Raw genomic sequence first — 13,919 nt, 5'->3', positions numbered from 1 at the left:
TTCGATCACAATAAATAGAGGGGTGAAAGCGAAATTTGATCCTAATATCCTATTATTAATTATTATTTTTTTAACCACCGGTAAAAAAATTATTGGATAATCTTTTATAGGTGATATTAATTATTAATATCACTGGTAAAATTTTATCGGTGATATTGATTATTGGATAATCTTTTGATACATCAATCAATGTTTTGGATGTATAAATTCTTCGATCAATCATAAGAAGAATAATTATAATATCAAAAATATAGACATAAAATATAAATGGAAGTCCACATATAAAAAAAAACTTTAGCAGTACTAATTAGCATAGGATAAACTCTATAATAAAGGTAAGATAAAGCCATTACTCTATTTATAATAGTAATTCTGAAATCATAAGCAAATGGTAAGCAAAAACTGCTTTGACGCCAAAGATGTATGACGTTTCCCCTAAGAACTACAATGTATGCTTGCTGATTAAACTTTTATATGTGGACCTAATCTTGCAACAAAGTATTGCACAAATGATATACCAAATGTATCGATGCAGAGATAATATATTTATCCAATACAAAGTCATTGTAAAACATTGTTATAGGCAAGAGAAGAGTGAAACTCTATGCGTATTCTCACATACAACAAGTTCAATGTGAGCCATATGACATTGCCCAAATTGGTAGCTATATAAGTTTTATCTATGGAGTGCTTCAAGGTTGAGACCTTCATCTACGAGAAGGGTTGTGGAAGTTTTGTAATGGACGACCTTCTTCTTGTCACTGAGCTTGAACTCGAAGAAGCGCAGAAGCACCGCTGCAAATGTTTTCATTTGTCTATAGGCCACCTCCTTCCCCACGCAGATTCTCGGACCAGCCTTGAATGAAACAACACAAAGAGAACTCATGAACCAGCTCGATCACCAGAGAAAATTATCTGTCATTCTAACTGTTATGGCATATAAGGGCTTAAACACCGTGTAGAACATGCAGTATTGAGCTTTGAGTCTACTAAAATTTTCCTTCCTTCTCCTGAAGAAGTTAATGATCGATACACCAGCATATATGCTACTCTTGTCTTTTGAGAAGAATGGAAATTAAGCATAAGGTCCTGTAGTACTCATCTGTTTCCTCACCTGAAAGGCTGAGAACTTGTAGGGGCTTTGAGGCTGGAAGATGCCATCATCATCCAGCCACCTCTCTGGGCGAAAGATTTCTGCATCTTCACCCCACAGGAATTCCATTCTACCCATCGCATAAGGTTGATAGAACACAATGTCACCTTTTCTGACATTATAGCCACCAGGTAGAATGTCATCGGAAAAGCAAACCTTATTGTCCTGCATTGTGTATGATTCAGCAATCACCATTCATGCACGCTTAATTTGGAACAATACCATTTAGATATCAACATTATTTCGATCGACTTACTATTGGAGCTACAGGATACAATCTTAGTGTCTCTGAAAGGGCGGCATGAAGGTAGTGCATGTTGTTGAGGGACTCATCGTTTATATTTCTCGAAAATGCATCAACTTCGCTAGATTCAATCACTTCCATGACTTCCCGGTAAATCTTTTCTTGCACCGAGGGGTTCTTGCAGATCAAGTAGAAGAACCATGAAAGCGTACTTGCGGTGCTATCTTTTCCGGCAAGCACAAGGTTAAGCATTATGTCCCTCAAATACTTGAGGCTCATATTTTGTGGATCCATTTTGCTCTCCTCCAAAAATCTTGACAAAATGTCTTCATTCTTTGCCTGTTGTCATAACAGAGATTAACAAGGTGGATTCGTCCAAACGAAACAGAGAGATCGGAGTGTGCATAGAAGTATGTATTCACGTACTGAATCATTTGCTGTGCTTGAAATTTGCTGAATCCTGAGATGTATCAGTTTGTACACGAAGTCGTCCACCACTTTGATCTTTTTCTTGAGAGTTTCCTCAGAGCCAATGTTCAGAAATCTCATGATCTTCCAAAAGACATTGATGTACCGCAGCGTGATGATCTCACCTGAAGCATCAAATGCCTTGGCGAACTCGCTGCCGGCATGATCGGAACCACCCAAGCAATTCAACTCCACCCCAAACGCAGTCCTGAATATGGAGTCCATTGTGGATTTCATGAACAAGCCCTGTAGACGTTTACGGATCACAAGCAGTTCACTGCGGAGACGAACACAATTGACTTGGGTACTTACTTGAATCTCAAACTTCTCGTTGGAGTTGGCATAGGAAGCAATAATATGAGCAAGCTTGGCTGCGTTACTTCTGAAAACAGCACCACTGAAATCTTTGATGGCTTTGGTGGAGAACCCAAAGCTAGCAAGCTTGCGTTGGTGACGCCACTTATCACCATCCACTACAAAGATACCATCTCCAAACAAATCCTTCAAATTTGTGTAGTTATACCATCCCTGAACCAGAATTAGTAGATATTTACTAATACAGAGTTCTTATATCATGTTGCTATCTTAGTAAACGAGAAGGAAAAAGGTCTCGATGATTTGATTTCTGTGTTAAATTAGACACTAAGGATGGGAAAAAGGGTTCACGGAGGATGAAAGATACAAAGATCTTTGAAGAACTAAATTTTAATGAATTGATTTATGATTAAACACAGAAAAGAAGAACAGTTTCTTCAAAACATTGATTTGCGATTTACGATCGAAGCACCGCTAATTGTTTGTTGTCGACCGAGCTGCGTACCTTGCCGTAGTTCTCGAAGTTGCCCTTGAGGATGTGCTCGACGACAGTCGGATCAACGGTGAAGATGTGGTGGCAGAGGGGAGAGAGCAACCGGAAGGTCTTGTGCTTGCGAGAAAGCTGCGTGTGGTAGTCATGGAGCCTCCTAAAGTATAGAGCTTGATGGAAGACGGTGCCGGCCACCGGAGGGTATCTGCTGCTGCTGATTCGGAAGAGGACTGCGCAGGTGCAGGCAGCCAGCAACAAAAGGCCGGCCAGTACTGCAGCAGCAAGAGAGATAAAACCAAGGCAGAAATCCATGGTGAAGAAGCCGGCTACTACTGTGTCGGTTGGGAATTTAGCCTGCATATGATATCCGAGTGTGATAAGCGGAGCCACCAATAAAAATAAAAAAAAAATCACAAGTTTTTGTTTTTTCTCTTGCATAATATATATTTTTTATTGTCACATAATAATCTTTATTTTATAAAAAATAAATTAATCTCACCTTTATCTTACTATCCGATTGTGGCCACTTACGATTCGTCGCTCTTACCCTCGTCAAATAATAGACGAGAAAGAAATTACAATTGCTAATAATAGACGAGGGCACAATCGATAAATGTGGGTATGACAATAGTGGTCAATGAGGTGGAGTTGAAGGTCGAAACTTAGGAATAATTTTATTTTATTTAAAATTAAAAAAAAAAAAAAAGGTACGATGAGAATAAACTGAAAGGAGGATTCTCTACGAAAAACCAAATAAATATTTAAGATTTTTTTTTTAGACATTTGCCCAACATTTGCCCAAAAGTCATTGGTAAAGTCATTGGTCGAGATGTTACAGAAAGATTTAATGTGGGTGAATTGTGTAATAATGGTGTTAAAACCCATCATGTGACGGCTTAGTCACGCAGGAAGAAGAAAACTTTATGATTACTCGACGTGAGTTGGTTTATATGGATTCGTTGATCAGAAACTTTTTTATCACTGTTTAAGATGATCAAAACTCTAAACACTTATTTGATGCCCGAATCCCCCAAATAAAACAAAAGATATCAATGACTGGCTGAGAAAAAGTAGGGTCAGCTTTCATAATGTTTGCTTTAGTCCTCCAGCTTTTGTGATGCCATCACCTTCGTAAACGACCAGTAGACTCGGAGTCAAAGTCAGCTGCTTATAATTGTGCTTTAGGATCCACAAATTGGCCTTCTTGAAATATAAATGTTGGGGAAAGACCTTTCAACTTTAAAAAATAGTAAGATCAGAATGAATATATCAAAAAATCAGCACAAATTAAAGTGATTTAATGGAAGATCAAAATCTTTATCACAAATCACAAAATCCATGTCAACCCAAGAAAAATTAAGGGAAACCTTAGATACTGCTCGTCGATGTTAGATTTCCAAATACATCCCTACAGCAGATACATGGCTTAAATATACTTCTGGAGAAAGTATGCTACACGTATTCTATCTGTGGAGTACTTGGAGGTATAGGCCTTGATCGATGTGGAGAGTCGTCATGGTTCTGTATTCAACATCCTTCTTCTCGTCACCAAGCTTGAACTTGAAGAAGCGTAGGAGCACCGCTGCAAATATTTTCATCTGTCTATAGGCAAACTCTTTCCCCAAGCAAATTCTTGGACCAGCCTGCGATGAAACATAGCCATTTAGATTTGGATCAGCACGCATGCAAGCTGCTTTCTCGAGAAGGCCCAACCCTAATATCCTGATGTTTCCTCACCTGAAAGGCTGAGAACTTGTAGGGGCTCTCGGGCTGGAATACACCACCATCATCCAGCCACCTCTCCGGGCGAAATATCTCGGCATCCTTTCCCCACAGGTATTCCATTCTTCCCATCGCGTAAGGTTGGTAGAACACAATATCACCTTTCCTCACATTGTAGCCTCCAGGTAGAATGTCATCAGCAAAGCACACCTTGTTTTCCTGCATTTCATACATACTTAGTGTGCTTCAACAGTCAACGTTCTCTATCATTTTGACTTACCAGGGGAACTGCAGGATATAGTCTTAGTGTCTCAGAGAGGGCGGCATGAAGATAGTGCAAGTTGTTGAGTGACTCGTCATCTATGCTCTCCGCGAATGCATCAAAACCTGCATCTTCACTGGCTTCGATCACTTCCTTGATTTCCTGATAGATCTTCTCTTGCACCGGTGGGTTCTTGCAGATCGAGTAGAAGAACCACGACAGTGTGCCTGCCGTGGTGTCTTTTCCAGCAATCACGAAGTTAAGAATTATGTCCCTCAGATATTTTAAATCTATATTTTGTGGATCCTTTCTGCTCTCCTCCAAAAATCTCGACAAGATATCATCTTTCCCTTCCTGTAATTATGACAAAAAGAGTGATTAATCATCTCTCAGATCATCCACAAAAGGAAGGGTGTACTTGAAGGATTCACTCACTGAATCACTTCCTTCGTTTGACATTTCTTCCACCCTGATGCGTAGCAGTTTGTATATAAAATCGTCGACCAATTTGACTTTTGACTTGAGAGTCTTCTCACTGCCGATGTTGAGAAATCTCATGACCTTCCAAAAGGCGTTTACGTATCGCATCATGATGAACTCGTTCGAAACATCAAATGCCTTGGCAAATTCACTTCCGCGGTTATCAGAATCATCCAAGCAGTTCAACTCCATTCCGAATCCGATTTTGAATATGGAATCCATGGTGGATTTCATCAACAGGTCCTGTTGACGTTTGCAGATCACAAGCACTTACGTTGACTTGTTGATTAACGGGAGAAGCATACATGTGGATCCTCTGAGAACAAGAAGGGATCTGATACTTACTTGCATGTCAAACTTCTCATCGGAAGTGGCATAGGAAGAAAGGGCGTGAGCAAGCTTGACTGCGTTACGCTTAAAAATAGCACCACTAAATTCTCGCAAGACTTTTGTAGAGAAGCCAAAGCTGGCAAGTTTTCGTTGGTGGCGCCACTTGTCACCGTCTACTGCAAATATACCATCTCCGAACAAATCCTTCATGTTTCCGTAGTTATACCATCCCTGAATCGAATTAGGATAAACATGATTATTAATCTACCAAGTCTTATGCTGTCATTATCTTAATTAATAGAACTTATGAGATTGCCCTTTGGTAACCCCTTACTTCGTATAACCATTAAAAAACTAATAAAACAAATATCATCTTTTGGGTATATAACTTAATATCTTAAATCCTAAAAATATAAAAAACTGTTTTTCACTTCCTCCTATTCGATCTTCATATCATTGAATTTGATTATTCATGTTTTTCATGCACAGGATATCTTAGAAATATGAAAAGTTATTAAGATGAGATTGTAAATAATAAAACAGTTGCCAATAGAGATATCCTAAAATTTATAATAAAAATCTCAATAAGAAATTAAATTTTTATTAATTATTGAACTAAAATGGAATATAATTGCTTAAGTTTCCGATGAGAACTAGTCATTGAAGTCGGGAGATTACAATAATACCTTGCCGTAGTTATCAAAGTTGGTCTTGAGGATGTACTCGACGACGGCGGGATCGGTGGTGTAGATCTGGTGGCAGAGGGGTGAGAACAACCTGAAGATCTTGTGCTTGACAGAAAGCTGCGTGTGGTAGTCATGAAGCCTTCGGAAATTGAGGAATTGATGGAAGATGGTGCCGACCACCGGAGGGTATCTCTTCCTGTTGCTGTTGAGGGCTCTCCAGGTGCGGGTCGCCAGCAACAAAAGGCCTACTACTGCAGCAGCGAGAGAGACGAAACTAGAGAAGAAATCCATGGGGGCTTCAAGTGAAGATGTTGCTTGTAGAGAATGCAACGATAAATAAGGATTGAAGTGTCTTGTGCGGGACAGGTGTTTGACGGACAGTCGGACACAACAAAGCAATAGGTGTACAAGAAAAAGGAGGATTCGTGTGGCTCTTTCCTGTTGCTTTGGAAATCCCCCCGCCGCACTGTCGTTTTCTTAGTCCACTATATTGTTCTTTTGCGGTGTGTTTCACGGAGGGGGAATCAGTCAACCGAGTCGAGCTAATTTTGTCATTGCAAACTTCATGAGAAACATGTGAGCTTCAATGTTTCAGCTAAAAATTCCGACGAACGAACCAATGTCGTCCATAAGAAGACAAACATAGAAACTGCCGTGTTGTCTTTTCTTTTACTGTATGCCCATAGATATTCTGATGCTGTAGTGTTTGTCGTAGTGCTTACACGATCCTAAGCCATGAGATTTGGATATTCGAATTAGGGAAGCATATAGAAGAGCCTCAACGAGCAGAATATTTATGGGCATACAGAAGTCCTTCCCTCGGCTTTACTTGGCGAAAGGTTGTTCCAGCAGCTGATGTTGCTGCCTTGAGCGTCCCTTCCGAGATTCCTTTCAAGATCCTTGTACCAGATGAGGAAACTGTAGAAAGAAGACAAGAGGCAGTTCTACGTCACGTACAAATTCGTGCATCCATCGAGTAGGCTTAAATATACCTTGTCGCTGATGTAGGTTCCCCCGAAGCGAGCCACGACGCGGTTGAAGGGGTGGGAGGGGAGGATGGGGGGCTCGCACGTCCTGTCCTCGTCGACGTACTCGACGATGACCATGGACTCGGAGATGGGCTTGCCCGGGTGGATGAGGCCTGTGATCTTATGCGCAGAAATTTATTATAAAAATAATTTATTTTATTTATTGAAATAATATGTATTTATATAAATTTTAAAATAATATAATTAATTTTATTCATTAGAGTAATATGTTTAATCCTTAAATCATAGATTAATTAATGATTATATCATATAAAGAATATAAAGTTATCATTTCATATTTGTCTTTGTTATTATCTTCTATCATGTTCTTGTAAGATTGAGCTCCCGTAATGGATGTCAATCTTGGACTGATGTAATTGAAATATCCTACGAGCAAAAAGCTTTGTAAGGGAATCTACTAGTTGGTCAAAAGTGTCAACGTAAGAAATACGTAGTTGATGTCTGATAACTTGATTTTTGACAAAGTAAAAATTGATAGCAATGCATTTCATGCGTGAATCGAATATCAGGTTAGCGCTTAAGTAAGTGGCACTAATATTATCATAGTATATTATAGGAATGGATTTAGAGGTGATACCGAGTTCATGTAGCTCATTGGTGACTCGCGAAGATGATGATGGCTCGGTATTCAACTTCAGTGATGGATATTTCAATTATGTTTCATTTCTTAAAACTCTAGCTAATCATATTTGCTCCAATGAAGTTAATGTAAGCTAACGTAAATGTTTTATCATCAGTGTTATCTATTAGCATCGACAAAAGTATAAAGATGAAGTTATAAGTATTTACAAAAAAAAAAGTATATGATTGAGAGTCTCTTTAAGATACCATAAGACACATTTTAGTATAGACCAATGCATAATCGATGGTCGATGTATGAATTATGATAATTTATTAATTATAAATAAAATATCTAGATGTATAAAAGATAAATACTACAAGAAACCAAGCAATTATTGTTATTGTATGGGATCCGTAGTAGAACTGTCATTATATAATTTGAGTGGTGGAAAGTGAGGTGGCGATTTCTTTGACAATTCGCATGTTCATCTTTAATAAAAGATTTCAAATATACTTCTTTTAAGATATAAAAGTTTAAAAGATATATGCATTGCTTCCACTCCAAAAAAAAATAACTTAAAATTCTTAGGTCCTTAATAGAGAAAAGATCTATTAATTACTTAAGGAATTATTTGATTTTCATGAAACTAGTATCTATGATAATAATGTCATCGATATATATTAGTAGATATATAGTACATCCTTTTTATTGTCTTAGGAATAAAGAGGTGTCAAATGTAAAATTGACAAAATCGATTAACATAAAAAAATAAATCAAGTTAAGTATAGTAGGCTGTTAAAGCTTCGTAAAGTCCATAAATAGTTTTTCATAGTTTATAAATATAGGTTGGATATTGAGAATGGATAAAGTGTTAATATCTAGTTAGCGTATACGCTAGCATTGAGTAATAGCCAAATTCAGAATAAGTCAAATTATCATTAATTTAGTAATTGGATTGAAGATCCCTTTGAAATAGATCGTTGGTAAAGCCTTTGACTACTAGATATGCTTTATATTTAGCAATAAATCCATCTGGGTTATGATTAATTTGAAATATTCATTAACACCCGATGATATTTTATATGTGATGATATGTCATTATAGAATAGGATATCACATTCCTCACACATGATTTTATGTTAGTGTAGAGATTTTTAGGCTTGAGTAATGATTAAGTTTAGTAGGCTCGAGTGGAGAACTAGTGGCAGCATAGAGATCAAGGATTTGATGTAGTTTAAAAATATTATATTTGGAGCATGTTGCCATGTAATGTCTAAGCTCGATAATATTATTGGGTTGTGTTGAAAGTATAAAAATTGATGAAGAGTTAGTGACACGTAGTTGATCAGGCTCATGCACTTCTGTGTCACTTAGCCTAGGAGAGGACAAAGACATCATTTATGATGATGAGGGTGTTGCTTCATTGGGCATTGCAAAATAAGTTGGTTGAAAAGTAGATAAAGAATTTTCAAAGGGGGTGAGGTGCCGTTGAACAGGAGTAATAAAGAAATATAGGTCTAGAGAACTATTGGTTGATATGGTGGGAGATATGCTTGATGAGATTTAAAGTGTACTCGTATGAACATAATGATGAATGGTTATTATCGTGACTTGTACTACTAAAGAAGTAAGATTTTAATATGAAAAGATAGACTCAACAAAAATAATTTGACATAACACAAAGACCTTTTGAATTTGAGGATCATAGCACCGAAAAATATTATGCTCGGTGGAGTACCTAATAAAGATGCAAGGCTTGGATCTTGATGTTAACTTGTATGAAGCATAGAAATATAGTCAGAAATAACATAAATAACAATATACTTTGAGGTTTTAAAAGTTCAAGATTTTTATAAAATTATAAAATAGTTTTTCAAATGATGATTAGTATTATAGGATTAGGGTATGCATTCGATTAATGAGATAGATTATAGTTTAAAAAACTACTGACCAAAAGGTCAGTAATATTTAGGCTTAGTGTAGAAGGGTGAAATTAGTTTCAACCGATATTTTCGTTTGGTAGACTCAGCTAGTTGAGATGTGTGTGATAGTGACTTAAGATGTTGTATACAACATAACAAAATATAAATTATTAGAGTTTAATATTCACCTCCTCTATTAGAGTAAACTATTTTAACGATAGTCTAAAAGATATTCTCGACCACCTTTTTAGACCGAGTAAAGACTATGGTGACTCAGATAAATGTTTAAAAGGATATAACCATGTATATTTAGTAAAGTAATTTATAAAAATGACATAAAATCTAAAATTATCAAAGAAAATGGTTAAGATAAAACCTTAAACATTAGTATAGATAATTTAGTTTATGTCTTTTATTACTAAGGCAAGCATCATAATGAGTTGCAATTCAATTTGATTTGAAAGTTCGATTGAAGTAACGAGAAATTAGATATTATTGAATAAAGGATGATGGATGACCAATGTGATAATGCCACATATTGATTGAAGCAATAACTGAAGTAAGAGTTACTGATTGGGTGATTTATGAAGCTGACGATCACTGATGTTATCTTTTTTTTGACATTAGACTAAAGATGCCCCTATGCTAAGATCATTGATAAAAAATAAGTCAAGAAAAAACTCAATAGATATGTTATTTGATTTATAAAATTAAAAAATAAAAATAAAATTCTTTTTAATATGAGATGTACATACAACATCATCAGGTATACAAATATTTATACATAAATTAAGTATTATGGAACTAATGTGAGTAATAAAAATTTCATTACTATCATCAATGATGATATCTTCATTACTTCTATATTTATTATAGATTTTTATAAATCAGAAGTGATATAATAGGAAGTATCGGAGTTAACAATTCAATTACTTGGATGAACAGTTTGAGTAATTATGATGTTTGCTCAAGACTAATTAAATATAACAACAGACTTGGGTCGAGACCAACAAACTTTTGTTATGTATCCAATTTTATCATAGAGCTAGTAGATGATTTTTTATTAATTATCATTATTAGGATGCTATAACTACTAATGGTTATAGTTAAAATTATTTACTGAGTTGATTAATTTGGATTTGCTACGATGGTTGTTGCTTTGATAGTATAATGGAGGATGATAGCTCCATGTGTTATCATTTGTCCATGAGGCATTTTGTTTAGTTCTTTATGAAGTTTTTGTTACTTATATTATCTTTTTTTTTTTTTGATTGAATTAAACTGTGATGTTGATCCCGTCATCCTCTCTTCTTATATCAGATATGTTTCATAACCAATCGAATTGCCATACAGTTATTCAAATGACATTAATAAGTCACATGCCCAAATTGCTACGGTGAATTCTTTATATTCGTCTCCTAGGTTATTGAGCATATGAACAATGATTTCTTCGTCATTCAGAAAATAACATATTAAATCAAGTCATCCTTAATAACTTTTAGATTTTATATATAAATAACAATAGTACTTTCTTCTTATTTTCAATCAAAGTAGATAAAAGATTTAGCATGAGAGCACAAGAGCGATTGGCGAGGGTGATTCATAACTTGGACTATCTACTGTAGTAATACACAAAGATATTAGTGGTGCTATGGAATCAATGATTAAGGCTTAGATGAATTATATAATAAGGTGATTAGAATTTGTCGTTATGATGAGTTTTCCAAAGTATTTGGATCTTTTTTGGTAGATAACTAAGTAGTTTAACAGATCATATCCAAAGAGGAAGTTAGTAAATTATGCTCGTCAAAATATATAGTTATCACCTTTGAAGAATTTGAAAGGGATTAAAGTTGTTGCATTAACAAATATGAGTCCTATAAATTAAGATGAACTATTGTTTCACGAGAAAAACAATAATAATTTTGAATAGTAGAGCTGAGGGAGGAAGATGACAGATATGTAGTTGAATTGGATGCTGCACAATTTATCATTGAATAAGTAGTTGGCACCCGGCACGAACAGGAGGTCTAGTACCATTGAGTTAGAGTAGATCAAATCAGAAGACAATTAGTTGAGCACTGTGGATCAGTAGTTGCTGATCAGTATTTCTGTGAGTATTTGCTATCTAGTGAGCAAGGAGTAAAAGAACGATCAATGGAGGAGAATGATTAGTCGATTGCTGTCACCTGTGGTTGATGGTAGTGGTAAATCTATCGATTGGTAATGGTGATAGCAAGGTGCAAGAGGTAAGTCAAATTTGTAGATTATAGAAGAGGCAAATTGTCGACGGTGATAACAAGACGCAAGAGGGCAACAGATCAAACTGAGGCTGATAGATCTACTGTGATGTGAGGAGAAGACTTCATGCTTGAAGAAGGGTTTAATGGAGCAAGAGGGGAGGTTGGTTTATTGCAGATCATTAAGGGATCACTATTTACAATATACAAGTGATGTGAGGGGGCAGAGGAGACGACAATAACTCTCGATCTCCGAGTATGATAAAAGAAGAGAGAGAAGAGAGAAAAGATAAAAGAAATTTTGATAATATGAAAAAGTGAGAAATTTATTATGAAAGCTCATTACAGTATTACATATTTATATAGGTTTAAAGGGAGATATTACTCTCCATCAATCACTAATATTACTCAATCAAATCATATATTTAAATCTATAATTGATTTTTAAATAATAAATTCATTAAAAAATGAAATATATAAAAATATAAAATTATCATATCATATATATCTCCGATCTTCTATCGATCTCGCTCTTCTGCCCAAATATTTCCACCTCTTCGAACTCGTACGCTGCTTTCTTTGGCTTCAAAGCGATCTCCACCCTCATGACGAAGGGGCGAAGGTCCAACGCTGCTGCCATCTGCTCCCGTCATAGACTGGAGGACAAGCCTGTGTTGGTCCAACACACACACACACACACACATATAATATATATATATATATATATATATATATATATATATATATTCCAAGGATATTGTCGTTGCGTATACGCCAAGAAATGTTTGACATTCAACTCGAGGATGGCGACTTTAATCTGCCCATTCTCTTCTTTTCGTGTTAATTTCTGGTCGCCATGCAATATAATATTTCATTTGGTCAAAATCATCCATATGGCAATAACTTATTTGGTTAAATAACACGGACGCCAACAACATAGCGCAATTCCTACAAACCAGCAGAAAACATAAACCCAAATCTCACCCACAATGATCACAAACTGAAACCCAAGTCATATAGAATTTTAACGAGCAGATGCTAAAATCATTTTAGCATATTGTACGAATTCGTCAATCTCCGGCGTGACTTCCTTCACAGCCTTGTCCTGCAAGAAGCGCTCCGCCCATCCCACCAGCAGCGGAACCTTCTTCTCGTCCAAGAACTTGATGCTGCTCACCTCCTCCACCGCCTTGATCCACCCCAGCCAGCACCCCAGGGCGATATCCAAGTAGCCAATGGTGTCACCACCAAAGTACTCCTTCCCGTGGCTGCACTTGGTGAAAGCCTCTTCCAGCAGCTGAAAAGCTTCTGCCCCTCCGTCTGCTGCTTCTGCCTTGGACGTCCCTTCGGTTGCTCCGAAAGCGAGAGCCCTAACCAGCGCAAGCAACTGCCAGAAAACGAAGGAATTAAGTGCCACATCAAATTCAATCTTTAAGCACGTAGAAATGGATGCCATAAGGGAAGGCGTGGAGACCAACCTTGTCATCGATGTAGGTGGCCCAAAAGCGAGCGACGGCGCGGTCGAAGTGGTGGGAGGGGAGGATGGGAGGCTCGCTGGTCCACATCTCGTCGATGTACTCCACGATGATGGCGGACTCGCAGATGGGCTTTCCCTGGTGGATGAGGACGGGGATCTTCTTGTACACAGGGTTGGACTTCACCAGGATCTCTTCTGCCCGTGTACCTCCACCTGCACGAACTCGTACCCTACTTTCTTTAGGTTCAAAGCGATCTCCACCCTCGTCACGAAGAGGCTCATCTTATGCCCCAACAATTTCACCTCCCCTGTTGCAGCTGCTGCCATTTTGCCTCAGCGATAGATCAGAGCACAAGCTTGTGCCGATTGCCAATAACACTGCGATGGCTATGCATATATACGAATGACTACCGTATTTCCATCTTGTCGGTTTCGTACGGATGTTCAACTCGAGATGACTATTTTAATCTATCTACTCCTGTGGTTGATTTCTGGCCGTCATGACCTAAATATAATATT

At 37.1% G+C, this 13,919-nt stretch overlaps 3 protein-coding genes across 3 annotated transcripts; all 3 read right to left on the bottom strand.

Annotated features, from left to right (window-relative positions):
- Window positions 1–515: 515 nt before the first annotated feature.
- LOC135673476 (cytochrome P450 704C1-like) lies at window positions 516–3,022 on the bottom strand. The gene is made up of 6 exons (XM_065182475.1): window positions 2,686–3,022; window positions 2,178–2,393; window positions 1,824–2,111; window positions 1,410–1,736; window positions 1,115–1,318; window positions 516–856 (listed from the first exon to the last, which is right to left on the bottom strand). Exons 1-6 carry the CDS (start codon window positions 2,980–2,982, stop codon window positions 677–679), a joined length of 1,512 nt encoding a protein of 503 aa, XP_065038547.1. The 5' UTR covers window positions 2,983–3,022; the 3' UTR covers window positions 516–676.
- A 915-nt stretch (window positions 3,023–3,937) lies between these two features.
- LOC135673475 (cytochrome P450 704C1-like) lies at window positions 3,938–6,481 on the bottom strand. Its single transcript, XM_065182474.1, has 6 exons — window positions 6,151–6,481; window positions 5,480–5,695; window positions 5,090–5,377; window positions 4,673–5,008; window positions 4,408–4,611; window positions 3,938–4,313 (listed from the first exon to the last, which is right to left on the bottom strand). The coding sequence occupies exons 1-6, from the start codon at window positions 6,439–6,441 to the stop codon at window positions 4,134–4,136; spliced, it is 1,515 nt and encodes a 504-aa protein (XP_065038546.1). The 5' UTR covers window positions 6,442–6,481; the 3' UTR covers window positions 3,938–4,133.
- A 6,334-nt stretch (window positions 6,482–12,815) lies between these two features.
- LOC135673474 (glutathione S-transferase U18-like) lies at window positions 12,816–13,760 on the bottom strand. Its single transcript, XM_065182473.1, has 2 exons — window positions 13,402–13,760; window positions 12,816–13,310 (listed from the first exon to the last, which is right to left on the bottom strand). Exons 1-2 carry the CDS (start codon window positions 13,486–13,488, stop codon window positions 12,948–12,950), a joined length of 450 nt encoding a protein of 149 aa, XP_065038545.1. The 5' UTR covers window positions 13,489–13,760; the 3' UTR covers window positions 12,816–12,947.
- Between the last annotated feature and the right edge of the window lie 159 nt (window positions 13,761–13,919).

Source organism: Musa acuminata, chromosome BXJ1-5 (genome assembly GCF_036884655.1).
Source record: "Musa acuminata AAA Group cultivar baxijiao chromosome BXJ1-5, Cavendish_Baxijiao_AAA, whole genome shotgun sequence".
Taxonomy (NCBI): Eukaryota; Viridiplantae; Streptophyta; class Magnoliopsida; order Zingiberales; family Musaceae; genus Musa; species Musa acuminata.
Note: the sequence above shows the minus strand (reverse complement) of the source record. Positions and strands in the feature narration are given on the sequence as shown.